This window comes from Xiphophorus hellerii, chromosome 1 (genome assembly GCF_003331165.1).
Source record: "Xiphophorus hellerii strain 12219 chromosome 1, Xiphophorus_hellerii-4.1, whole genome shotgun sequence".
Taxonomy (NCBI): Eukaryota; Metazoa; Chordata; class Actinopteri; order Cyprinodontiformes; family Poeciliidae; genus Xiphophorus; species Xiphophorus hellerii.
Window position 1 is genome coordinate 22,193,686 of NC_045672.1, and position 26,276 is coordinate 22,219,961.

The 26,276-nt window shown below is 37.2% G+C and overlaps 1 protein-coding gene across 1 annotated transcript in view; it reads right to left on the reverse strand.

The window, feature by feature from the left end:
* LOC116722726 (cadherin-4-like) overlaps window positions 1-26,276 on the reverse strand; it is a 272,168-nt gene that overhangs the window by 21,085 nt on the left and 224,807 nt on the right. The window contains exons 6-11 of the mRNA XM_032566987.1: window positions 25,279-25,434; window positions 20,498-20,642; window positions 16,845-17,017; window positions 12,278-12,415; window positions 6,714-6,899; window positions 2,530-2,786 (exon numbers count right to left, since the gene is read on the reverse strand). Coding sequence (XP_032422878.1) covers window positions 2,530-2,786; window positions 6,714-6,899; window positions 12,278-12,415; window positions 16,845-17,017; window positions 20,498-20,642; window positions 25,279-25,434 — 1,055 coding nt within the window. The remainder of the gene's footprint in view (window positions 1-2,529; window positions 2,787-6,713; window positions 6,900-12,277; window positions 12,416-16,844; window positions 17,018-20,497; window positions 20,643-25,278; window positions 25,435-26,276) is intronic.

Consider the following 26,276-nt stretch of genomic DNA (forward strand, 5'->3'; position numbering starts at 1 on the left):
CATGTCTCTTCCACCAGAAGGCTCATCTCATTTGGGAGTTGGGAGGTGTGTGAGTACAGCTGGATGTATGATTAGGCCTGGCAGGTTAGTGATCTTAGCAAGCAGCAGGGAGAGGTATGACATTTATTTTTCAAACCCCCGACCCTGAGGATGAAAAATGCATGTCTCGAGCTTAGCCAAGGCGGTTTGGGTAATCATTTATGCCAGTGTCTCCAGTCCCATATCTCGACCTTACTGGTTGGGTGTATGACAGGTGATGCATGATGCCTCGCTGTCCCTTACTCTTTCTCTCACTGGCCTAACCACAACGGGACACTTCAGTCTTTCTTTTCTTTGATAAGCACCTGTCAAGTTCAAACCTTGACCCGAAGTCAGCTCACTATCCACGGCTTGTTTCTGCCTGCCACTCTTTGCTCCTCTGCAGTCCCCGAGCTGTTTTCAGCTTAATTTAAACTTTCAGATCTTCCTTTTAGTTATCTAACTGTCAGGGAAAAACGTTATGGTGTTTCATTTTTGTTATATTGCATGCATGTGTATGTTTATAGGTCACAAGAGGTGTAGCAACATCGTATGATCTCTCTGAAGAGATTTCATGACTCCTTGACATTTAACATTTTTCTCACTGTACTCAATCCAGTTTACATCATTATGTAATTTCATCTGATGAATTAAGTCAAAAGCTACATGAACAATCATGATAATGCCATGAAGAGCTAATCAGAAGTTTCTAATAACACTGAAGTTACTAACTACTTTAATATCTTCTATTGGCTCAAAATGAATTTTCCATACTTTGTAAAGAGTCTGGAAAGGATTTTCTCATCCCCAGTTTAAAATATAAAATACTTACAGCAATCAAAAGTCAGCTGGATAATATCCCACTGAAAAGAGAATCTTAAAATGTACAAAACCTGTTTGTCAAAATAGAAAATAAGGAACATTTCCAATGTTGTTTAGCATCAACACCTCCTTAGATTTAGACATGTTTAAAACCCAATTGCTTTAAAATAACATACAGTTTTCTGAAAAGGTTCACGATTGAAGATACAAGGTTTCTGCTTGGCATTGATGATATGACAGTGAATTACCTGTTCCACAAAATATCACATGTAAAGCATTTAAAAAAACAGTAAAACAAAGCAAAAAACCCTCAAATCTCATTTTAAACATGACTTTTGACTACTTTACGATAATTCATTTAACAAATGGACCAAGAATACAAAATATCTTGCTAAGGAGTTTGAATAAGCCCATTTGAGAATTGTGATGGTGAACCAACGGTTTGTGAGTATTTGCACTAAGTTTAGCAGACATTATGTTCACTTTCAGTGGATTAGAGGCAATAAACCCACTTCCTCAAAACAATACAGATGACTGATATCCCAACAACAGAGAATGGAAATGGTGTAAAGCAGTGGGATTGATGGTGATACTGTCCAGGTGAATTCAGCTTGTCTCCTCAAGCCCATGTTTTTCTTCTGTATAGAAAAAAGGTCAAAGGGCATTTGTTTTATTTTAAAGTGAATATGCCAGACCATTTATAAAAAGCTAAATTGATTTTAAATTGATGCAGTTCAATGCATCAGAAAAAGAAAATACACAAAATCAATTACTTGAAAGTCATTTAAAAAGGGAGCAAAAATAAGAGAGAGAAGGAAAGGAAGAAAAAGTCAAACAGAGGGGGAGACGGCCCAGCTGGTGGCTTTAGCATCTTTCTAAATTATAATATACACCCAATTTACTCTCATCTGCTGTGAAATTAACTGGGAAATTTGTTTAGATATGTTCCCCCCAAAGAAAATTAGAAAACAGGAGCTGCATAGCATGAGGTGGCATTAATCCCAAACCGAACATCCGTGTTATCGTCTCAGTTGCATATTTCTCAGTTGCTATTATAAATTATGCCAATACGCTTTCTGTAATCTACATGCGCATAAGAAAATGTGGGCTTTTGCAGTTGCATCACAATATGAAGCTCTTCATCATTATAGAGTGTTATTAATAGATCACCTTTTTCTCAAGGGACACAGCGCAGTTAGCCACACCGTCAAGATGACAGCTGGACTTTGCAAATTGTAAGGTCTGCTGGATGTTTAAAGGTTGGCTCATGTTTAAAATCAGAGAAGCTGAGCGCAGACAAAGAACACTGCAGGTGGCCGTAATGGTGTCAGGTGCTTGAGTTTGAGCCAGCTGTTCTCTCCTCTTCATTCCATCTGCTCAGTTCTTTTCCTCTTGCGGTGCATCTATGTATGTGCTTATGCCACACAAAGTCTCCTAAACTTTTATTAAAATGGTTTTTGAGAGGTGGGTGCAGCCAACACACAGTGATGTAGTTGCTTTTTGACTACTACTACTACTGGCAAGCTGCTTCTCCCAGAGGTTTTTTTAGGTAAATGCATGTCAACAGAGTTATTTCCATGTGGCTTGTATTCGGAGAACAGTAAGCAAGACTAAATACTAAGACAGATCAGAATGAGCTCCACCAAGATAGAAAACAAACAATGACATATTACAGTGTGCATGCGGTACCTGATTATCTGTTGCATCTGGAGTCTGTCAGGATCTGAGGCTGAGAAAGTGGTCAGGCTGGTGCCAGTAGGAACGCCTTCCTCGAATCGGATCTGTTTGGGGTTGGTGGGGAAGTAAGGGGGCTCGTTGACGTCCTTCACAGATATGATGACTCCAGCAGTCGACTGGAGTGAAGACTGGATGCCGCTGGCCAGGTGGGCCTGGTTTGACACGACCACTGTCAGCATGAAGGACCGGTTCATCTCGAAATCGACTGGCTGGAGAACAAAACAAAAAAATTATTTATGTACAAAAAAGAGAAAGATGTGTTTACTTTGATCCACTCAGGCTTCTCTTAAATTTCTTTGAATGCATGTTACTTTGCTCTGGTGCCCTCCTTAACCTTTTGCAAGACAACTTGCATCTTGTGAACTTGTGCAGTCTGTCACCTTTACCCATTTTGTGTTGGACAGTAGGTAATATGACTATGTATTTACTGAAAGAACAGCCTTTAATTTGGACTTTCTTTGATAGTTTGTTGTGGATCCTTGATATTTGTTCTATCACTTTCTGTGTTTAAAGATGGCTTTGTGTCATTTGTGTTGTTCTTGCCACCAAGAGGGAAAAAAAAATTATATTAGGGCTAAAGGGGCAATTGCTTTCATACATTGAGCCATGTTGCTTTGGACATTTTCTTCCCTTCATGAATGAAATAACATTTTAAAAACTGTGTTTTGTATTTGCTCATTTAATCTTTGATATAAAATCAGTTTGATGAGATGAAACATTTATATATGAAAAAAAAGAAACCTGGAAGAAATGTGTAAGCGAGAAAATACTTTTTTAAAATTGCACTGCAAGTTGAAAGGAAGATATAAAAGACAAAAAGAAAAGCACATTTCTTTAAGCGTGGTTCCACAATAAAGAAAAACTATTTCCATGATTGTTTTCCACTTATTCCTATTATTTATGGTATTACCGTCCTTCCTCTGAATACAAAGCCTTTTTAAGAAAATTTTAAGTAGTCACTTGTGTGTTTACTGTAATCATGCTAATTTTAAAATAAAAACCCTGATGAACGTTTCTCTTTCTGTTATTGTCTGTCTGATTGATAAGATAATTGAACAGCTTTACCATGTCAAATAGTTCTGCCACAAAACAGTAAACATACATAAAAACAGTGCTCTAACTCCATGTGCTGTTGCTATGGCTTGCGTATTTGAATGTCTTCAAGGCATCTAGATTTTTTTTTTCCTAATGGAGACAACAAGACAAGGTTCAAATGACATAAAACAAATTAAATGATAAAACAGAACCAATATGCCTTCTGTAAGTGCTGCACATTTAACAGCGTGATGATGATCACGGCTGCAAAGCTTGTGCTTGATGGTGAAGTTAAAGACTCTTAGCACATCCTCACGTTGCGTTGCTTCACTGTTATTATCCAGTTATCAGAGTGAATATAAAAAACATCATTAATTAAGATGATTTGTTGACCCCAGCACAGTGGTAGGACTGTTTTCATGTGTGCTACTTGTTGCAATATTTTGCCCATGCTTGCATGTGCATGTAGATTTTAGTTAATGTAAGCAAAGACGTGTGTATTCGCATAGAGCACTGGGAGCCCATTTAAAGGCAAACCACGCTCGTGGCTCTTTGATCTAAAGCCTGTGGTCTTTTGGAGCATCGGGAGGTCTGGAGTATAGCTGAAGCCTAAAGTAAAACACACACATTCACGCAGACTCACACAGCCTGAGGGAAACCACAGGGGTGAGAGGTCAATAACATGGCTTCCATCTTTTGCCTATGAGACATCCTGTCTTGCATCTCCTCTGCACCACTTTACCCATTTCTCTCCTTCCCTTTTACATAATTTGCCCGGCTGGACTCCAAATTCCCACCCTGTGGGTTCCTCACCTCTGCCCTACCTCGGCTCTCTGTGATCTAAAGCTCACAGTGGGCCGAGTTTCTCAATCCCGGGAAATCTACCTCACCCACACTTTTATCCTCGCCTTCTCTTCCCCCTGTCATCTTGTGTGTTAACATTATCTATGATTTACATATCTTAATGACTCATTCAAAGCAAGTGGATCTGTTTGTGCATTTTCCATGTGAGTCTGTTTGTCTACGGACTTCATTACCATGTGGCAAAATAAGAATTAGTCTCTTGAAATACTCCAGAGAGCAGCATAAATGCGTGACATGTTCTGGTTAAGACCTAACGCCTTGTTTACACAGAAGCTCAAGGTCCTTGTGGTAGACTGATGCCTACCTGAGTGTTAGCGTGATTCCATTTGTCTCCCTAGATACCTTGGTAAAAAAAAGAAAAAAAAAAGAGAGAAAACTGCAACAGTGCAAAGCCTTTATGTGGTTTTTACATTTCATCTTTCACAAGTTGTCCAACATGAATGCTTGGGTTCACTTTTTTGTCTCTGTGTGAGCTGAAGGTCCTCTGTTTATTTGTCGAGACAGTGTATTGCTTATTTCCTCTCAGGGGGTGGCTTGTCTCTTATTTTATGATTTCCTGATAACCTCCCATGGGTCTCAGTGCAAGCTTACGGCTACCCAGCTGCCTGCTGAATTTCACAGGGAGTGAGAGGAATGGATTATTAAAGTCAGTCATCTAGAGATAATGAAGAGAAGCAAAACACCAGTGCTCATTGCTCAGGCTGCAGAGGGAATTATAATGGCATGTTAGTGCTATTTGTTAACATTATTGTGAGATGTGATTTGCAGAAGTCAGATAGATGCTGAAAACATCCTTGGCTCCAGAAGGTCACTGTACTATAATAGTATTATCTGTAAAACATTTGCAACATGATAGAAGCACTTACATCAAGCCTTATGAGGATAAGTACCACAAATACATACAGATACATGCAAGTATATAAATGCAGTTCTTGAAGTTGAAGGCCACTAAGCACTTCTAATGTAGAAACATTTACAAATGGAAAAGTAATCATAATGCTAGATTGCTGACTTTTTTTCATACACTACTGACTGCAGGGTGAAAAACAAATTTAATTTAGTTTGCAAAGCTACTCATGAGTCAAATGTAGACTAATTCAATCCTGGGTTACTTTAATATAATAGAATACTAATTTAAGACTGACTGATTTAATCAAGCATTCCATATTAAGTTTTCAAACCCAAAAATGGGTTAAAAGCTTCAACAGGGTCTATTCTTAAAGATTCAAAAGACCGGATTGAAAATGTTAACTCATAACTCTGATGTCTAAATCACTAATACTTTTTATTCAACACTGCATTAAAGAAGCAGATACAAAGTGTATATTTAAAATAATAGAAAACGTGGATACGACTGTAACAATACAGACAACTATTGTGAAATTTGAATTTTAAATCCACTTATTTATTTATTTATTACAAAAGAGTAAAGGTTGCACAAATAACCTTTACTCTAGGATTTAAATTTTAAAGAATCTGTATGAATCTTTATATATTGTGGGATTTATAACCATAAATCCCACAATATATAAAGATTCATACAGATTCTTTAAAATTTAAATTTTAAACAATATATAAAGATGATCAATATGTAGAAATGTGGTCTTTGAGTGCTAAAAAATAAAAGCCTCATGCACCTGATACTTCTTTAAAGAATATCTGTTCAGTGTAAAAGTACTTTACATTTTAAAAATTGTGCTGGCGGGGCATAGGGATTTAGAGTCAAACATGAAGAAAACAATAGCTATTTGAAAAAAACAAAAAAAACACAATTGAAGTAACATAGCTGGGGCCTTAAACTATGAGGTCAGCTTTGCTCTGAGTGGTCTTGTCGCTAACATAGCAAGTTGTAAGAAGACATGGCTTTGTTGTTACTGTCATTTACCATGGTAGTGAGAACATTATGAGTGTATAAAACCATTGCCATTGTAATTGAGAAATCAATATCTAATTTGCTGCAGTGGCCTCACCAGCCACCGCATTAAAGTGTGTGTTTGAGTGCATGAGCTGTTTCTGAAGGGCACATTAGCCTCCAATCCTTCTTTTGGACACAAAGGGGCATGTGAAAGGCAAAGACCTCCACCTGTCCTCATTTAACTCTGTCGCCTATTATAATAGTTTGTACCTAAATCCAGGGGAATCTGATATTCTGCATAGAAGGAAAGCTGGTACTTCCCACTATAATAACCTCAGAAATGCCATAAAGTTTAGAATTTCACTTAAACATAGTACGTTACCTTCACCACGGTGACCATGCCGTTATTGGAAATGGGATCAGTGCGGATGGTAAAGTGCCCAGTTGGGTCCCCACTGATGATCCTGTAAACGGCGTTCCAGTTAGGAGAATGAGGCTGGTCAGCATCTATTACAGTCAGATTAGCCACCGCAACATCCACTGTGTTCTCTGGGACCTCGCCAGAAAACTGTAAGAAGCAGAGAAAAATGGGAAGCTACATCTCTCTGAAACAAAGTTACTTTTACTGGTCTTGTATTCCTTTTGTATCCACTGAGCCCCTTTATAGAACATAATCCTTTCGAGTCTTTTAGTTAAAGTAATTTATCTCACTTCCACAAGCAAGGAGAAAGCACAGCTTATACACTAGCAAGTAGATGCAAATAGGGACATAGTTTTACTTTTAATGTTTTTTTTGGTATTCTTTGATGAACAATAATATTTAATTCCTTTGAAATCCAGAATGACAAGGAGGGGAAATGTTTGCAAAGGAAAATAGCTATCAGCCGGGAGGCTTGAAACATCTGTTTGAGTGTATCTAAGTAGTTTTTGGTCGTCCCCATGCTTTACAAATACATGTGCTTTGTCCTGATAAGCCTGATGAGCAGCGAGCCGCTGTCTGTCATGTGCCGGTTATGATGGGGATTCTTGTTTGTTTTGAACAAACTCAGGGAATAATTGACGCTGTTGCTACAAGAAGTCTGCAAAACACAAGTTGACCACAGACCCACCTATGTAAACAACTTGACAAGCCCAGACACACGAGGTCATGTTGTGTTTTCAACTCATCTGGAGGTAACTGGCATGTAGCACCACACAGTTACCATGTCACCACGGGTAATAGGCATGGATGAGCTACTGAGCCGCTTATGTGGGTGAAGGATATCAAAGAGCAAAGCCACAGACCAAACACTCCAACAGACCATAATACCCTGCTTGGTGACGCTCACATCAACCAGCAAACAGCCGACAGCACCGGGCAGATTAGAGGGCTGCGTCAGGAGAGCTGTTCAGAGACTCAATGACATTCTTAAGACAACAGACAAGTCCGGGTGGTCTTGATGCACTGTCTGGTTTGGCTAAGTAGGCAGGCTGTCGTATGTTATTGTCTGAGAATTTGTTGTGTGTGCTTGTGTGATTTATTGCTGTAGTTTGGTTCAGGGAGTCCCCAAAACCAGTTCAATAAAATAAACTTCAGAGGAAGCTCAGAGGTTCTCTTAGGAATCCTTCAACATCTTGTTTCTGAGTAACTTGCCCTTAGTAAAAACTAAGGGCAAGTGTTAACCAGTTATGATCAAAGCCTTTAAAGGATTCACCACATTCTGATTAGCAACACTGCAGTTACAAGTTTTTTTGGGGGGGGAACTGAAAGATACAGAAGTGTGTTGCTCTCAAGGAGGAAACTAAATTTTTGAGCACTATATATCATTATAATTATATTGTACAAACATAATAACATATTGTATGAACATGGTAATATATTTGTTATTTTACAAATGTGATAGTTTATTGTACAAACAATATATTGCATAAATGTGACAATTATATTGTACAAATGTGATAATTATATTGCATACATATGATGATTATATTGTATAAATGTGACACAACGAGATACAATAATTATATTGTTCATACGATATAATTACCATGTTATAACATGATCATGTTTGAAAATTTAAAGTTAAAGTCCTGCCGACTATAAGCAGAAAACTACATAGTCAATTGTTGCTCTGGAGACTTCCTGATTCCAGGACCACACTTCAGCTGCAGTATTTTTTTTTACATATATTTGTTTTCCTTTTGCTACCCTTCTTATTATTTGCAATGGTGAGAATGACATCTTTTCCATCTAGCTATCTGGTCAACAGAAATATGCCCCATGTCATATTGTATGTATTCCACAGGAAAAAAATAGGAAGTATTGGGTAACTAATTAAGAGCTTCAAAACACTTTAAAAACAGTCTTCAGTTGTATTTGTTTTATAGGTATGGAGAGGCATGTCAATATGTGTTAAAATGGTGATTCTGTCAACAACAAAATTATTTCCTATGGGTCTTTTTTATTTTTGTAAAAACGGACATATGCTTCTGCAATACAAGATTTATTCATCTTAAGGCTCTCTATGTCTTTACTAGAGGTGCAAATAACTGTGAAGGTGGTTCTGGTTAAATTCTCTATTAGCGAGTGTTTAATAAAAATTTCCTTTGGCTACTATAATTCTAGAAGAGTACATGGGTCTGTGGTTTTTCAGAGTAGAATTGTAATAAGACTACCTTAAGGCAGAGACGCAAACATCTAATTAGGCAGCTTTTCTTCTAAGTGATAGCAAATCTTAACTTCAAGTGTTGGACATGAGGGAATAAGGGTGGATCCCTTTGATTGTTATTGGCAATGAGCACTGCTGGCTTTCTCTCAACACTTGACATAATACCTCTTGCCAGCACCCTTACTCTTCTGTCACTACTTTGGCCATGAGAAAACTACAACGGGGAGAGTAAGGCAGAAGGAGAGGCGAAAAGTGACAGGGAGCTTCATCATGTGAACTTTGTAAGGGCAGCACAGGCAGGAGGCCAAGAAACCAGGGTAGAGAATCCTGCACAAACTAGTATGATTGTGCATCCCTGCACTTATCTACAATGCCATATGGAAACATAGCAGCAATGGAGTAAACACAAAAGGTATAAACAATTTGATTCATTTTATCAAATCTATCTGTATTAGAGACGTAATGCAATAAACACCCAGAGGCTTCGCATCTGCACACATACACAAACTCTGTGACTACTTGAAAAATAGGCCAGCCTCTGATAGGCATGATGAAATATTAATCATCAACATTAAAGACAAATTCCCCAAACTTTATATTTCTGGGACATGCTGAAAGATCTATGGGGTTTATTGCTAAAACTAAATATTTGCATAATGGCCTGCAATCTCAACAAAATGGCTTTTCATGTTATCTCCCCCTACTAAAATGGATGATTTATGAGGGGAGTGGGTGAAAGTGCTTTCCTCATCGTGAATCCTAAACCTCTACTAAAGTTTATCATCAATATTCTTGATAATATTAACTTCCTCATGTGACGCTGATGGAAATGCACTTAAACTAGGTGGAATCCAGTTAGAGGATATCAATCTGTTATTGCCCTGCATCATCAATACACCACCATCAGTAGGGAATGTTAATGCAGAAAAAGGAGTCAGGGAAGGCTACTGATTTACAACAAGGCCTGTCTGCACTTCATCACTGCTACTGTAGAAAATTGCTTGAGTGACAAAGTACTCCCTCATTCTTCCTTGTCTCCTTGTCATTCTCCCTTTTCTTTTTTTCTTTTTGGAGTCTAATATGTGGTCTGCTCATCAGTACATTTAAACATATACACATTTATTTTCTAGATTTTTTTTCTTCATCTTTTCCCTGCTTGTTTCTCTGCATGTATCTGTGTGATGTAGCACCTCTCTGACGAGGTTTGTAGCTGACACATGCTTGACGTCGGTGCTAGCTGAACATCGTAAGAGTCCTAATAGTCCCCAGAGCAAATACTAATGCTAACTGCTTTCCTACCAACTGAAAGGCTGAGCACATTGTTGCCAAAGTATTAATATCTGCTTCGGGAGTCGGAGAGCAAAGGGCTTTTTGTCCACCCATTCTTCCATCTAGTTCTTAATCCCACACAGTGCTGTTAAGAGTTGGGTGTAGCAGTCTCAGCAGTCATTAGGCAAACCAAACGACTTGCCTGCCTTACAAACAGTTGAGTGCTTTGCTCAGAATTATTAGGAAACAAGATGAATGAGACCATGCCTTCCAATGTATTTACATTGATTGAGCTTAGTCACATTTGTCATCTTAAACTCAAAATTTGATTGAATTTATTTAGGTTTGTCATATTTTTTGTTTTTAAACTAAAATTGAGAAGTATAGAGGGCATTTGTATCCAGCCCCGTAAGTCAATGTTTTGTAGGACCATGTACAGTGTGCAGTTATTGCAATTATGAACCTTTAAATACTTGATATGCTTTAGGGCCATTTTAATGCCACATAATTCTTTGGCATGCTGTGGCCCCTGTTTGGCTTGAAGCAAATTGCATACATGACTTATTTGGGGTTTCTTATGTGAATAATTGTTGTCTTGTCAACATATTCTTCAGCCAGGGCAGTGGACCTATACAGCTCCCCCAAGTTCTCTGATAAATGAGCCTAGTCCATTAGTCCTGCAACTGTACCATACTCATTTTAATTCTGGATGATAGACTGAAATGTCCTGAGTTTGGTTCATTGTAATGTTCTCCAACTGCTTTATATTACCTGCTCTGTTTCTCAGGTAAAGTGGCTGTGGAGTGGATTTCTATGCCTGGGAGCACCTGAGCCATTCCTCCCAGCCTATTTAAAACCAGCTGCTCCTCACATCAGTTACAGCTCAAGCTTGCCCGGTAGTCCTGATATTTATGTTGGGTTTGATGTTTTGTTAACAGGTTTTGCTTTTCTTGAATTAGTTAGGGTTTGTGTTAGTTATTGTATCAGTTTGTTTTGGGTTGGCATTCTGCCAATAGTTTGGTCTATTCATTTCGCAAAACATATGTTAGTGTAATAAACACTTATTAATTTGCCTTGTGTTTCCCTATTTTGTCAGAACCTCATGAGCCGGGTCGTGACACTCATTCCTTCCACTTTAAAATTTCAATATACTTTGTGTTGGTCTTCATGTAAAATCCCAATAACATACATTTAAGGTTGTGACTGTAGAACTTGAACTTATGAATATGTTCAAGTGCTACACATGAATATATTCAAGTGGTATGAATACTTTTGCAGTATTCAAAAAATACTGCAAAAGAGAAATTTTGACATTTACCAAGACTGTTTATAATTGATTAGAAGTGCAGGAAACTGACTCTGCTTTTAGCCGTCTTGTAATGTACACTACAAGTGACACACTTGATGTAAGACTCAGCCAAAAGGGAAATGTCTTGCCTCTCTAGTGATTTAATACATTACATAAAATACATTACATTGGACTTTTAATTTTTACCCTGCTCCCAGTAATGACCCAGTGTAATGCAATGATCATTCTAAATATTCCTATGATGACAACAATCATTAACCATTTGCAGGATCAAGTATTCTTGCAGACTGAAGTCAATAATATAGATCATGGTTGCTCATGTGTAAGTGTTCTTTACAGGAAAACAAGTAGGCATTCTCTGTATTTTAAAAGTGTGGCTATAAATTATGTTTTATAGCCACACAATATTGTTGGAACTGTTGTCCATGTTGTTGAAAGTTCTGATTCAAAGGGAATTGAGTTTCTTTCTTTGCATTGAGCCTTGAAATCAGTGTGGAATGTTAGTGTATCAATACAATTGAGCCAAAATTGAATTTCATTTCTTCCTTACTCTTTTAACTGCTACTTCTTTTTGCTTTTCATTTCTCCTATAGCTACACGTTCTTCTCTCAGGACTTTCCCTCCAGCCTTCTTTTCATTTTCACCATCCTCTTTGAACCCAGACCCTCTCATTCTCTAAACAGTTACCTTCTCCACACTTCCATATTTGTAATAACTTACAGTTCCTGAGGTCAGCATGGGAGGGTTATCGTTGATGTCCGTGACAGTGATGATGGCAGTGGCTGTGTTGGAAAGGCCAAAGTTGAGGTTTCCCTCCATGTCTGTGGCTTGCACAATGATGGTGTACTGGGACACTTTCTGAGAAAGGACAAAAGAAAAAAAGGGGGAGACATAGTAATGCAGTTATTCATCTAAAGATAATTTTCTCTTCTGTGAGCACATAGTCTACAGACTGTGGCTCCCAGAAGAAAAACAAAGCCTTTTTTGGTGGGCCATGGTTTTATTTGAAACACAGAATCATAAGGGTAAAGTCTTTCATTTGACTGAACCAAAATGTTTCTTGGTGGAACCTGGCCAGACATCACACCATCCAGAGGCTGCACTGTGAAGCCTCCCCACGGGTACAGCATGCCATCAAAGTCGTTAGCCATGCTGCTTATTCAGTACCACTGATCAACAGATGTGGAGACAATGATCCAACTGACAGAGATTAATAGACTATCTGTGAAGCAGTAATATGAGGGAATAATAAATGCCATTCCCTCTTTTGAAATGACACAATGTCACTTCAGTGGGATGAGATTTTTTTTTTCCTTATTTGTGTTTCTGTGTACAGCAGCACTTGTGTTTTTTCTTATTCATCCAGCTCTTTCATACGTTCTTCTTTTGCAGCTTTCTTTTTCTCTTCTTCTATCCCAGGGTGCAGTTAATGGGCTGCAGGAAGGATAGAGCCCAGGAGCCGACTGTCTGGATAATGTGTCTTGTCACTGAGATTCCCAATTACATTCCCACTGTCTCTCTCTCACCTGCTAATTACCAAGTAAATATCCCAATTAGACCAGGACGCCACATCAGGAGGATTAGACAGCTCCTCTTGGTTCCTCTCATCTTGATGCTAAATGAGATGCTGAACTCCAACCTTGAGCACACACTCATTAACATTAACGTAAACACGCAAGCACACATTGACGCTTCTCTTTCTACATATCTTGTTCTTGCAAGGCTGTCCCATCAGCCTGTGTACAGCTTGTACATAACACTCACTAATTAGACAACGAAGTAATTATGCAGAGCTTCTCTGAAACTCTCGGGTTGCAACAATACCACAGCACACCCAGTTTCCTCTGGAGTGCTGAGGTCTGTTGCTGTCAACAAGCTCTTTAAAAGTCCACTGCAGACCAGTTAGCAGAGAATCAATGTGCGAGTTAAAAAAGAAGAGGAAGCAGGCATTTTAAAGGGAAAGAACAGAGGAGAGGACACAGCAGGGTTTTCAAGAAAGCTGTGAAATCTGACAAAAATAGGTCATTTAATTATTGCTTTTGCAGTCACATAACACTTTTCACAAATCAGACTACAAAGTACTTTGTGGTGTTTAAACTGTCAAGGTTTCAAAATGCAAAAATGCTGGCTAAAATATGATTAGTGATGTTTTTGGCGCATTTTCCCATAAAAAGCACAGACATTTTTCTTCACTGCACAGTTACAAGCTTCCTATCTGTTTTCTAGGAACACTGTAAAATAAAAACAGAGGTATGTCATTTGTGCCTCAATCACTGATGCCAAAGAACATCAGAAGAAAAAAAGCTAATCTTTTCCAGGTTATAAAATAATTCAAATCTAACCATAAGTTTACAAAACCCAACATATGGACGATGCGTTTAACATACTGCAAAGAATGACCTTAGATAACCAATTTTCACTGTCCATCAATCTGGGAAGGGTTTAAAGTAATTTTCATAAAACTAAAGTGAGAAGGATTATTCACAGGAGATTTTTAGTCATGTCTGAAGTAGCTGTTGCAACAGCTAAAAAAAAAATCCAGATTTCAATCTGATTTATATGACATCATGGACCTTATGTAATTATATAAAAAAATACCCACAAACCTTGATGAATTAAAACTACTGTATATTCCAAAGCAACGTACACGATTATGTGTGACTCACAAATCAAAAAAGAAAATGACTCTAAATTTGTTGCTTCCAAAAGGAGGTTTCAAAATGGATTTTCACACATAGCCTTTATACTCTAGCTTCATGTTTGTTGACAAAGTCATGGCTGTATGTAATGTCTTCGTTGTAATTGTCACAACCGATCTTGGTTTTGTGGTGACAATTATACTGCAGGTCTTTTTTGAAGCAAACAGAGAAGTTCCATAAATTTGCACTTACATAGCTTGAATGCAGCAAATCACTAACTTTCTAATAGCTTTTTAAATTTAGCACCACAACAGAATCATACGGCCCACAGGCCTTTTACTTCTACAGCCAAGTTTGACAAGGTTATGCCATCACAGTTTAATATATAGACCAGCTGCACAAGCTCTTGGTCCCTAAGCCATCAATGAACCTTGAGCTTCAATGACCCTCTCTCTGCTGTACTAGGTGTCCCTCCTTGGCCCACTTAAGGTTAATAATAGATGTTATGTTACAGCAACATCTCACAAGTTATGCCACTTTGAAGATGCTCTGATCAGAATGAGATTTTATGGTCAAGAGGTTAAAGATACCGGCTTTTAGCCACACTTAAACTCTTAACCTTTTCACATGGATCCCACAGGCACATTTACAGCTCTATTAACATGAAGTATAGACATGCCAAATAGGTAGTAGTGTCTTTGACAAGTTCTTGAAAGATAATAACACTGTCTTTATACAAGACTTGCTGACATCTTAGAGTGCAGATTAAGTTAAATTGGTTGAGTCAGCTTGGATGGCAAAGTGTACGCAGTATCTTTGCAGAAGTGTAAAACTTTTTCAACTTTTTTTAGGTTACAAACCCAAAATTTTTATATGACAATCAAATACAAAATAATACCTGTTGTTGGTTGCGAGTGTTCATTTTTATGCATAAAAATGGGAGAAGTGTGGATTACAGCAATTTTCAGTCCTCTCTGGATAAATACTTTTTAGAATAAGTTTTCAATGCAATTGTAGTTGCAAGTTCTTTGGTGTGTGTATGACACACCAAAGATTTTTTGCTCATTTGTTTGCAAAATAAGTGAAGCTTGATCAATTTGTATGAATAACATCTGTGAACATCAATTTTGAAGTCCAATTTGACATAGATCTGGACTTTACCTGGGTTGTTCTAATAAATGAAAGCTTTGATTTGAACTCTTCCATCTTTTTTTTTACTTTTTATTTTTTTATTTTTGGTGTCATATACAGTGTAATTGCAGACAAGTCAGTTCTGTTTACTAATTGGTGAACACTGGTGAACACAATTGGTTTCACAATAGTTCATTTGGCAGAATCAGAATAAATAAAACACAAACAATGCAATTTTTATGTATTACTTTCCTTCCACTTCACTATCATTAACAACTTTTTGGGTCTTTAAAATAAAAAAATTTTTTTTAAAAGTTTGTGGTTGTAGTGTTAAAACATGAATAAACATTCAGGAGGTATTTATATTTTATCACTGTACTGAAAGCATCTAAGTGATGCTGTTCATATCTGCTTCAACATCTCTACTCTTTTGTCAGGCAATTTGGTGAGTTTTCTTAAATTGCTGTGAGATTACAAAACAAGTAGTAATATGTAATTAGAACAGCTACTGAAAAAAGAAAACTGGTGACACTGAACTAAACCTATAATATCATATGAAGTAAAAGGCAAAATAGTTATGTCAGTAAGAGTTCTTTGAAGTACAAAATGGGATAGGAGGAGTTTAATCCTACATTTTAGGGAGAGTGTCTGGATTTGCTAAAGTGCAGATAAAACAGCAAAAATAAGCAGCAGCGGTTCAGCTGGGAAATTTTTAGTACATGTTGGCCTCATACCTTTCTTTCCCTCTGGCACCCCACTGTCTTGCCCTGTTTCTCCGTCTCTGTCACAGCATTTTTTTCTTTGTCAAATTCACACTCAGTTCTTCGCTCATCACGGTAATACCCCATCTATTCAACTCTGTTTTTGTTCTCCTGCTCCCCCTCAGCTTTTCCTTTTCCCTCCGCTGCTCTTGTTTTACCGAGCACAGATGTGGTTATATGGGCTTTTGTGTTTGTCTGACAGGTGTCAAGGGCATTCCATCTCCAAAAAATTTCCTTTGTCTCTACCACACAGCCATACACACACTCACAGGCATGAACAACACACCATGAGCAGCCCACCGCAGCATGATGTGTTGTTAATAGGTCTGTCAGTAGTGACAGTTTGGGAGGATGATCTGTTTCGCAGATGTCTTTGCAGAGTTGTCACTGGCACATCCTTGATGCGAGAATAAACACATTTGGATCTTGTCACAACTTTTAGAGCTCTATAAACAAGGTGACCAAAGACTATTTACTGTAAAAAAAAAAAAAGAAAACAACAACAAAAAAAAAAAACAGAGGAGTTGATGTTTGTGTTTGTGTGGAGGAAATATGTTCTGACAAATGGCTACATGAGATTTAAAAGTGTTGACAGAGTAAACAATACTGTTAAAAAAAGTGGTCCTTAAGAGAAAATAAAGATGTGTCTTATGCCCACTTAAACATGGTGAAACCCAAAGGGGTTCTCGGATTTAAAAGTACCCATTTCCTCACTGTCACAATATCTTTGTGAAGTGTGAAACATGAAAGACAAACCTCTCTGTCGAGTCCAGGCGCCGCTGTCGTAATGTCCCCCGTCTCACTCTTGATGGTGAACATGTTAGGGATGGGGCTGTGCGGTGTCTGGGACAGGATCCGATAGTGCACCATTCCATTAGCTGTGGTGTTGTCATCGGCATCAAATGCAGATAGATGCATTACATAAGTATCTGGCGAAGACAAACGTTTGGTCAACATGCAGTTCATTTTGCTCTTATTGCTGAAAATACTGCTTTTCATGTTATTGTTGTATTGCTATGTTTGGGTTTTGGTGTTAATTTGTGTTTTGATCATTTCCTTGTTCATTTCCATTCATGTTCCATTCTGTTTTTCTCAGGTTCAAGACTAAAACCATGGGCAACAAACACTCCTGGTGGGTTACATGAGTTACAATAAATGAGTATATGGGGAAAAAAAACAAACAAAAAAAAACATTTCTACTGTTCTGTATGGTGGAGGATCTATGACACTGTTGGATGCTGTGTACTCAACAGAGTACACGGTATCATGAAAATGTTTGACAAAATTAAAAATAAAAATTAAAAAAATCTTGCCATTCATCAGGACATTTTTCTTAAACTCAGTTTTCTCCAGATGGATTTATTGATTTTTGCCAGTAACTTGCACGGAGGCAGAATATCTCACATTGCCTCACATTCAACTCTTTGCCTGACTGTTCACAATCTTTAAACTTTTGAGCTTGCTCTGTTTTAAAGTTTTCTGCTTTGACCTATGAGGGGTTTTTTTCCTCGGCAATGGTTCTGAAACGTTTTTGAAGATTTTTTTTATCAAGCTACATACATCTATGACATTTGACAGCAAAGAAACAATTTCAGCAATTCACAAACAGTTTGCTAAAGTGCAGATAAAACAGCAAAAATAAGCAGCAGCGGTGTGTAGAGTTCACACAGTGATTAATAAACATGTTGGAAAGAAAAAGGAAAAGCCTCTACCCAAGATTGGAAGTGAAAGCAGATTACTCCTGTCAACTTCCATACATGAGAGCAGGGCTAACTGCTCAGAGAAAACATCACATACATACTATTTAATAATTACTTGTTTCGCATTAATAATTTTTTCTGGTCTCACAGACATTTTCTTTTCAAACAAAATTACAACCTGTAAACACAATTTTTGCATTGGCATATACTTGTTCATAAAAAAGTGAAATCTTCTCTATGTTTGATTACAGTTTGGCAAATTCTATAGCCATCCAACCCACAACATTTTTGTATTTTATAGAATAAAACCAAATGATAAGGCAAAAGGAGAAAGGGCAGAGCAGTGATGAATGAAGGTGGAATTATGAACCAGAAGAGATTGAGACATGTTCAAAATTGTATTATTTATTATTCGCTTCAGTTTAAAAAAACAACAACAAAAAAATACACATTAAAAATGCTTCAGGGCTTCCAATTTTTTACAAGTGTCTTTCTATCATATGTGTGCCAAACCAAAACAACCAGACCCACAGAATACTTTTTTGGCCTCACTCCCACTTAATCCAATACAAATCTAAATTAATCAGATTTTTGTTACTGAATCGTGACTGCATTTTTAGTCAAAAAAGGATCTTTCTTACTGTAGTATGATTGTTCAATTTTGCAAATGACCGTGTGGACAGCATTTGCCAAATTCGTCCGCCCACATGTGGAAAACGCCTCAACTAGCTGCTTTGCCAGGCGACACTGACTCACAGTCAACGGGCTGATTAATGACAAGAGTTTTGATCTTTACATCTGGCAGCGTAGCACCTTCCCACAGGATTGTACTGATGTGTAACACATTTGGTTTCCCTTTATTATGCTGTCCAACCACAGCAAAACTATTAGTAATTGAAAGAAACATGTTTTTTCTAATGTTCTGTTTTGCTTTGAGATGTTTAGTGTGGTACTTTTTTTGTTCTTTGTGCTACTTAACCAAACTATCTAAACTGTTCTTTTTGAACAAAAGGCCCTTCTCACATGTTAAAATCACAAGAGACAAATATTTTGAGTTTAACTTACTGTCACTTTTCTCTTCATAAATAAGAAATCATGAACTTTATCAACAATATTAATGCAAGCTTGAAGCAAATGAAATCTGAAGTCCTGTTACTCAGAAATGATATCCCCCAACAGTCCTATATACTATCTTCTTTGCTTACTGTTGCTAGGTAAAGATGTGCTAAAATCCATTTAAAAACTACAGTATTTTTGCAGGCCTAAAATAAATAATGTATAATTCAACTTTTGAATACACATATTAATTCAGTGACAAGAAAGTTCCCAGTATTTGTTTACAGGAGCAGGATTGTTATGTAATATTAGAGAAATAGGGTGCAGTTTACATCCATGCAGAAGGTATCACTACATAAGTGCCTAAATGCATGAGCCCCTCCTGATGAGTCACCCGTTACTTGAAGAATAAGCCTCTGTGCTTCCATGAATGTTTTGCTTGTTTGCTTTCAAGTCTCCACGCTCTCATAAAACTCTGTGGGATCCCGCTGCCTGTCACCCAATCTCTCCATCTCTTTCTCCCTCTTTGCTAGTTGATTCTAATTGCCAGAGATAGTGATATCATGCCACTGACAGCCCCTGTCCGAGGATAATTGTAACCGCAGCTCCCATTTCAAACTTCATTACGTTTCAAAGCAACATTTGTCAATGACTCGGCCAGAGGGAGCACTCTAAAGCCCTCTTAGTTAGAAAGAAAAAAAAGATGTTATGAACAGAGAACAGGAAAGAGAAGGAGAGCAACAGAGGACTGACTGCGTGTTTGGTTTGATTCCAAGCCAAGAGACTACCAGTCCCCACCCAACACTTTTCACTTGAGATGGAGGGATACAGTGAAAGATGAAGAATCACAATGTGTCACACATCACTGGGGTAATTTCATTAAGCTGCACTCATATGGGGTTTAATGTGGACCCTTTGTATGGGCGTCCTAAGCTGTGCCTGACAGGATTACGTCCCCATAATGACTCTTTAATTTGCAAACTAATTCAAGTCTGTAATTGGCCTTCCTTTGAAACCACTGGAGCTCCAAATTCTAAAAGTCTTTTTTTATGATTATTGTTCAGCTTAATGTCATGCATGCCATAGAGACTCATATGCTGTGTGGGGCAAGGCTGGGGGAACGCTAACAGAAGGGGGAAAGAAAAGATCATTCTGAAAAAATGCAGAATGAAAAAAGTAAACAAAGGATTTAGGGGAAAAAACGAGCACCTGGACACCTCTTCACATCACCTCCAGCATTATAGAGTTGGGCTCATCAGACTCAAACTCACAAATGCCTGCACACAGAGCACATCTCTGGTATACTTCTGCTCCAAGGTTTGATATCAAACGAGCCAGTAGCAACCACATTTGGTACATTTAATCCTCAATATTTTCACCAGCATGAGAACGCTTATTGCTTTAAAGCCTTTGTTTTTCTGGGCTAAATGAAAAGCTGTAAGACACAGAGAGACTTATACATCAAAGGGAATGAAAAATTCTCTGTTCTGCCCAATATTCACATTTGCACAACACTTGTAATGACAGCGTTCTTTCCTCTAATTCACACCACTGATCTTTTGTAGACTTACAGTACATTGGCTGCTGCAACAGGCTAATTTCTGGAATTGCTCTGGATAAATTATCCCTTTACCTTCTCTTCTGTGTCATTACCTGGTTTAGAACCTTCATCCACAGAACCATTGTAGACCTGGTTTTTGAACTCTGGTCTGTTGTCATTCATGTCGATAACGAAGATGTACAGATCAATCGGATTCTCGACCTGGTTCCCATTTATGTCCACTGCATGGGCCCGCAGCTGGGAGAAAGAGACAGAAAAAAGGTCCAGATTACAGCTCAACACTCAAGAGGTTTATATGGAGGATTAAATCAAAGTAAGGCTCCAGCTTGAATAGGTCATTGAACAAAACTAATGTTCTTGTTGCAGAAAAATAACACAACTGTGGAAATGCTCTATTGAGTGGAGTATATCAGACACTACCGCGATGAGTAAAGATACTTCAACTCTACTCAGCTTGTTGGTATGACACAAGTTCTGAACAATATTTTGCACAACAAAACTGAACCACTCACAAATTGATATCAAATTGCTACTGAATAATACAGCTGTAAAATGTATATTACCATGTGCAGTTATTTAAGTTCACTAGAACCAACAACCATAATGAATCTTGTAGGAATTTTATGGTAGTGCGTCAACATGATGCATTATTTTCAGTAGTGGTTGCAAACAAAAATTGGAAAATTCTGATGTGAGTTTTCCAGTCCCTGTTAAACTCGGTTCTCCTTAATACCATCTTCCAACTGTCTTCAAAAGACACCTATTTTGGAACTAGAGTCCAGGTGTTTAATCTCACTATATTTCCCACTGTTCTGTAAAGATTTCAGATTTTCATTGGAAAACATTAATAAACAAAGAACAACTGATGGAACACTATTTGTTTCAGCAATCAGTAATTCTGCCATGAAGAACAGTTTTTTTGTTTAATTAGTCCAATGAAATAATTTCATTACCATTATTTAAATATTTTTTTAACAAACTAGTTTTTATTAATTGTGTATATTAAAGTGCAGTCAAACACTTTCACTTTAAGGTGTAAAATATATGTATGAAGTGCCATCTTTACTGTGACAAAATAAAAAAAATTGACTACATTGACAGAATTACTACAATTAAAACAGGGACAAAAAAAAAACGTACCAAACATTTAGAAACTGGTTTCTGATAAATCATGAATACAAGTGTAAGTGAAAAGAAAAATTGTCCTTTTTCACTCATTTGACAGAATTTGACTCTTTTTTTTCCCTAAATATGTTTTTAATCTGTTGCTCAGATGGAGCTAAACATTGACTTATGTTTAAAACAATTATGCTTTAAAGCAGAGGCAAAATGCAGTAAACAAAAAAAATCCATATTGAGCTTTTTAGGGTAAGTCTGTTGTCTTACCCTACAGACTTACAAGTCTGTAGGGTGGGTTGTTTCAAGTTTTTTGTGGAACTTGCTTGGTATCCTTGTGAAGTCAGTATTTTAGTCTAAATAAGATTTTTTTTTTCTTCATGTAATCCCAGAGTAACCTACTGACATTGAGCTCATGATGCTCAGGCGGCTACAAGAGACTTTCATTATCTAATTGCTCCAGACAGTTATTCATTATTCTGACTAGATCTAGACTTTTGCTTCGCCAAAGACTAGAATTTGACCCAAGAATTTGGGTCTTATCTGAAAGCTTTTTTATAGAACTTAGCAAAAAGCACAAATATCTATAAATGGAGAGAACCTGCAATATTATACAACAAAAACCACCACTGAAGTCTATAGAATTGTTGGTATATATTACATAATTCACTGGGTTTTCTCCTGACCCTAAAGAATCACAGAATTTTTACTCGTCAAAAACAAGTGAGGTAAAGTTACTTAATGTTTAACCACCAAAAAGCCACAGAGTCTCCAAACTGAAAAAACCCCAGACAAAAACATTTCTGTTGGCACAACAAGATAAGATCTTCATAACTGAATTCTACAGCAACAAAACTTTTAAAATATTTTTCCTACCATCAGGCATATTAGATAGCAACTTCAGAATACTGTCCCTGCAGAGAAATTGCCTTTGCAATGTATTCTTTCTCCTGACTTCTTATCTGTTCACACTTAGCCTGCCAAACTTTTATCTCAGTAGGAACCAAACGGAAAACATCTTATTTCATGGAAGGCTGGCTCAGTCGTAAAAATGAGGTGTCGGTTTCAGAATGACTGCACTGGATCCCCCGGCCAGCGTTCTGTCTGGTTTTGTTTGAAAGCGAGCCTTGAAATCTCTTCACTTCCCTTTGACTCTATGAAAAACAAAAAAAAAACCTGTCAGCACATTTGAAATTCAGCTTGGCAATGCTTAGATCGATGAAATCACAGGCTATGATTTCTCACAGTGTTTGGACCAGAAAACACGAAGCTTTACTCTTTCTCTGCTTATGAAGTCTGGAAGTAGAAAAAAAACAAACAAAAAAAAACTAGAGTAATGAAATAAATAATCAGGGACATTCTAAGGCCATATGCTTGTTTTATCCTCTGTAGGAGAAAAAATTAGAACTAAAGAACAGCAGTGGCATTTCAAAATAAACTCCTTGATTCTCTCAAAACCTGTTCACTTTGCTTGGGAATGTTCATGTCCCTGAACATGACTTATTCATTGATTTTTGTGCCAGTGTGAAGCAGCAGGGATGTTTACCTTGATCACAAAAGTAAAATGAAAGACATTCTGCTCCTACAACAAAGTCTTGCGCATATGTTTTCTATTATGAATAAATGTTCACATTCAGTTTTCAAGCTGAGCTTCTGTCTCTGAATTCATTACTAGGCATTAACATCAAAAGAAAGAATAAGGGATGATAAAATCCTCTTTCTGTGAATGGATGGGGAATGAAAGCGTGACATAAAAAATAATGAATTATTGCATATGTGTTTTGAATGTAAAATGTAATGTTGTAAATAGTAAACCTACTCATATATTTCATCACGTTACAGGAAGAAACTACAATGTATTTAATAATACTTTTATGTGACAGAAAATAGCCCATTAGACTTTTGGGGTATGTCTCTAGCAGCCTTGCATGAATTGATATTAAAACTTTTGTCCGTTCTTTGTAAATTAGCTCAAGTTCAGTCAGATCACACTTGATGGAGAAAAGTTTCCCCACAGAATGATGCTGCCATTAGCATGTGTTAATATATAAACTGAAACTTTTAGTCTTTTGATGTGCACAGTTGATAAAGGCACATGCCAAGAGACTTGGAGCTTTAGTAAATACAGCTGTATTATATTTTGTTCTGTCAGACAAAATTCGACATTGAGGTATTTGGTTACAATAGGAAAATATGCAGAAATCTAAATGGGGTGTGAATATTTTTCCAAATTACCATAAGAACTGTCCCCCTCCTTGCTTCAATTTTATCACAAAGATGTGAAAATCCACTCCACAGTTCCTCATGCTCTTCTCTTCGCCAACATCTTCACCATCCTTTCTATGTTCAGCAAAATGACATCTTCAGAACACCCTGAGGTGAAATTCAACTTTACTCTTTCAATATCCACTGCTATATAGCAGGCCAGGAGCCAGACCCCTCAACTAAACCTACTGCCATCCTGATGTCGCAGCGCACAAACCCACAGCCTAATTCAATCTCAGTCGGAGTTAGGAGATTACTGCCTTGTTTGAAGAAGGAAGAACGTATTTCTGAGTTCACATTAAAGTTATTATCTTTAAAACCAGGGACGGGGTAGGGACTGAACCAGGCAGTGCTCTACATTTGGCAAGAAACAGCGTCATGATGAAGACAGCAGAAAATCGAGAGGCTTCAACACTTTTTTTCTCTCTTTCTCTCTCTTCATAAGAATGCATCTTGTTGCTTGGCTGATTTAGAATTCTAAAGCACTCATTCTCCTGAAATAAAAAGAAGTAGAGCATAACTGTGTTCCATCCTTGCATGAAATATGAAGTAAACAAAAAAGAAAAGACCAGAAAGTCAAAGAGCTGTGGTTTGCTAAAGAACAAAGGGAAGAAACTTAAATGTGAAAAATTTCACATTTAAGTTTTCTGGATTGAAAACATTAAAGTTCCATTAAGTCCAGCTGGGTGACATTTATGTTGAGTTTTTTAAATGTCATATCCTTATGAACAATGCCAACATCAATTTAATCAGAGAAAGAGATATTTTTTTTTCTTACATTATTACCTGCATATGGAGCTGAAAGTGGGACACAAAAGAAGAAACTGAATAGAAATGCTCTACAAGAAAATCTCATGTCAAAATTAGTAAGTTACTAAAATTTGAAGCATCTATCACATTTGTACTCTTGTTGTTTAGATGTTATTTTGCTCAAGTGGGACGCATCTTACTAGAAAAGCCCACTTCTTCTGGTCATTGTTTCAGTCCTATAAGAGTGCACTGCAAAAACAGTTTAGTTGGTGTTTTTTGTCAAGATAACATCTTTATGCCAAGACTAATTTACTCCCTGGAGAATATTGCATTGTAAAATGATGATCACTGCAATTATTGTCAGTCCCTGTTTATGTTTTCACTTCTTGCAGGTAATGGGCAAGCCCCTGCTTCTGGACCTTACATCCCAATTCCCTCTGCTGTACAAAAAATAAACAATATTTTTTAACTTTTTTATCCATTGGATAACTACATAAAAATATGAAAACATGCTTAAGAAGCATTTTCTTTTGTGAAGTGTTCTTTCCGCCTCCTAAGCATTTTTGCTATTGACCATTTCAGTAATGGTTGCTGCATTGACAAGGTTTACACTAATTAAATTAATTCCACACCTTTTCTGCTTAAGGTAGAAGTTCTTCAAAAAGTTCTGTCAAATCCAGACCATAGAGGTACAAATTTGAAATGTAATCATTCATAGATGTGTCAGAGCCACCAGACTCACATGATAAGAAGATCGATGTTCTCGATCCAGAGGTTTGGTGACAAACATCTTTCCGAGCGCAGGGTCGATGCTGAACACCTCATTGGGTGGTTGATCTGCTCCCACCCCAGTAATGCTGTATCGGATTGGAATGTTCTGGTCTTGGTCGGAACGAATCTGCATGACAAACAGAAAGAAAATGTCAACATAATGGATATTAAGCCTTTCAATGCATCTCAGTGTGTTTAAAAATGTGTGCTGTTTTTGAGGATTTCACAACTGTACCTACAAAACGAAACAATTTGGATGTTTTGTTATTCAACTTTGAATTTATAATATACAACAGTGGAGTGTTGTATATTATAACAATACATGTATATATAATACATGAGTTGTATTTTAATACAACTCATGTATTATTTATAATATACAACATGACATACAATATGAGATCCAATATCATGTCCAAAAACATGATATTGGATCTCATTCATTCCAAATACACATAAACAAAAAAGAGTGCACTCTCAACATTAGTAGAAGTTCTTTCCTAAACTTTAACCTCACCCAGGCTTAAATAAAATATTCCCCTTCAAATTTACATCAGGTGGGACTTTCCTTATGTTTTTCACAATGTCTTCTGTGCCTCACCTCAACATACTTAAGAATTCCATTAGTGTTATACAGAGCGCCGTGCACTCTGTTTGACTACTTTGGACTACTTTAACTTAAAATTTTATTTCAGGATTTATTTGAAAGGATGGGTTTGTGAAAAAGCAAGATACAGTAATGTGTGTAAGCCTCTGTATGCAGATGCATTTTAAGTACAGGTGCACTGTGACCAAAAGTTACAAATTGAAAAAATGACTACATGAGCTTATCATTTGTATAATTAGGGAACAGGGTGCATAACAAGAGCAAAGTAACTTTTGAGTCAAGAAGTTCACAGAAGAAGAAAAATATTTAATACCTGCGGGATATGGGAAACTGAATGTTCTTTTCAAAAATAGGCTTGCATT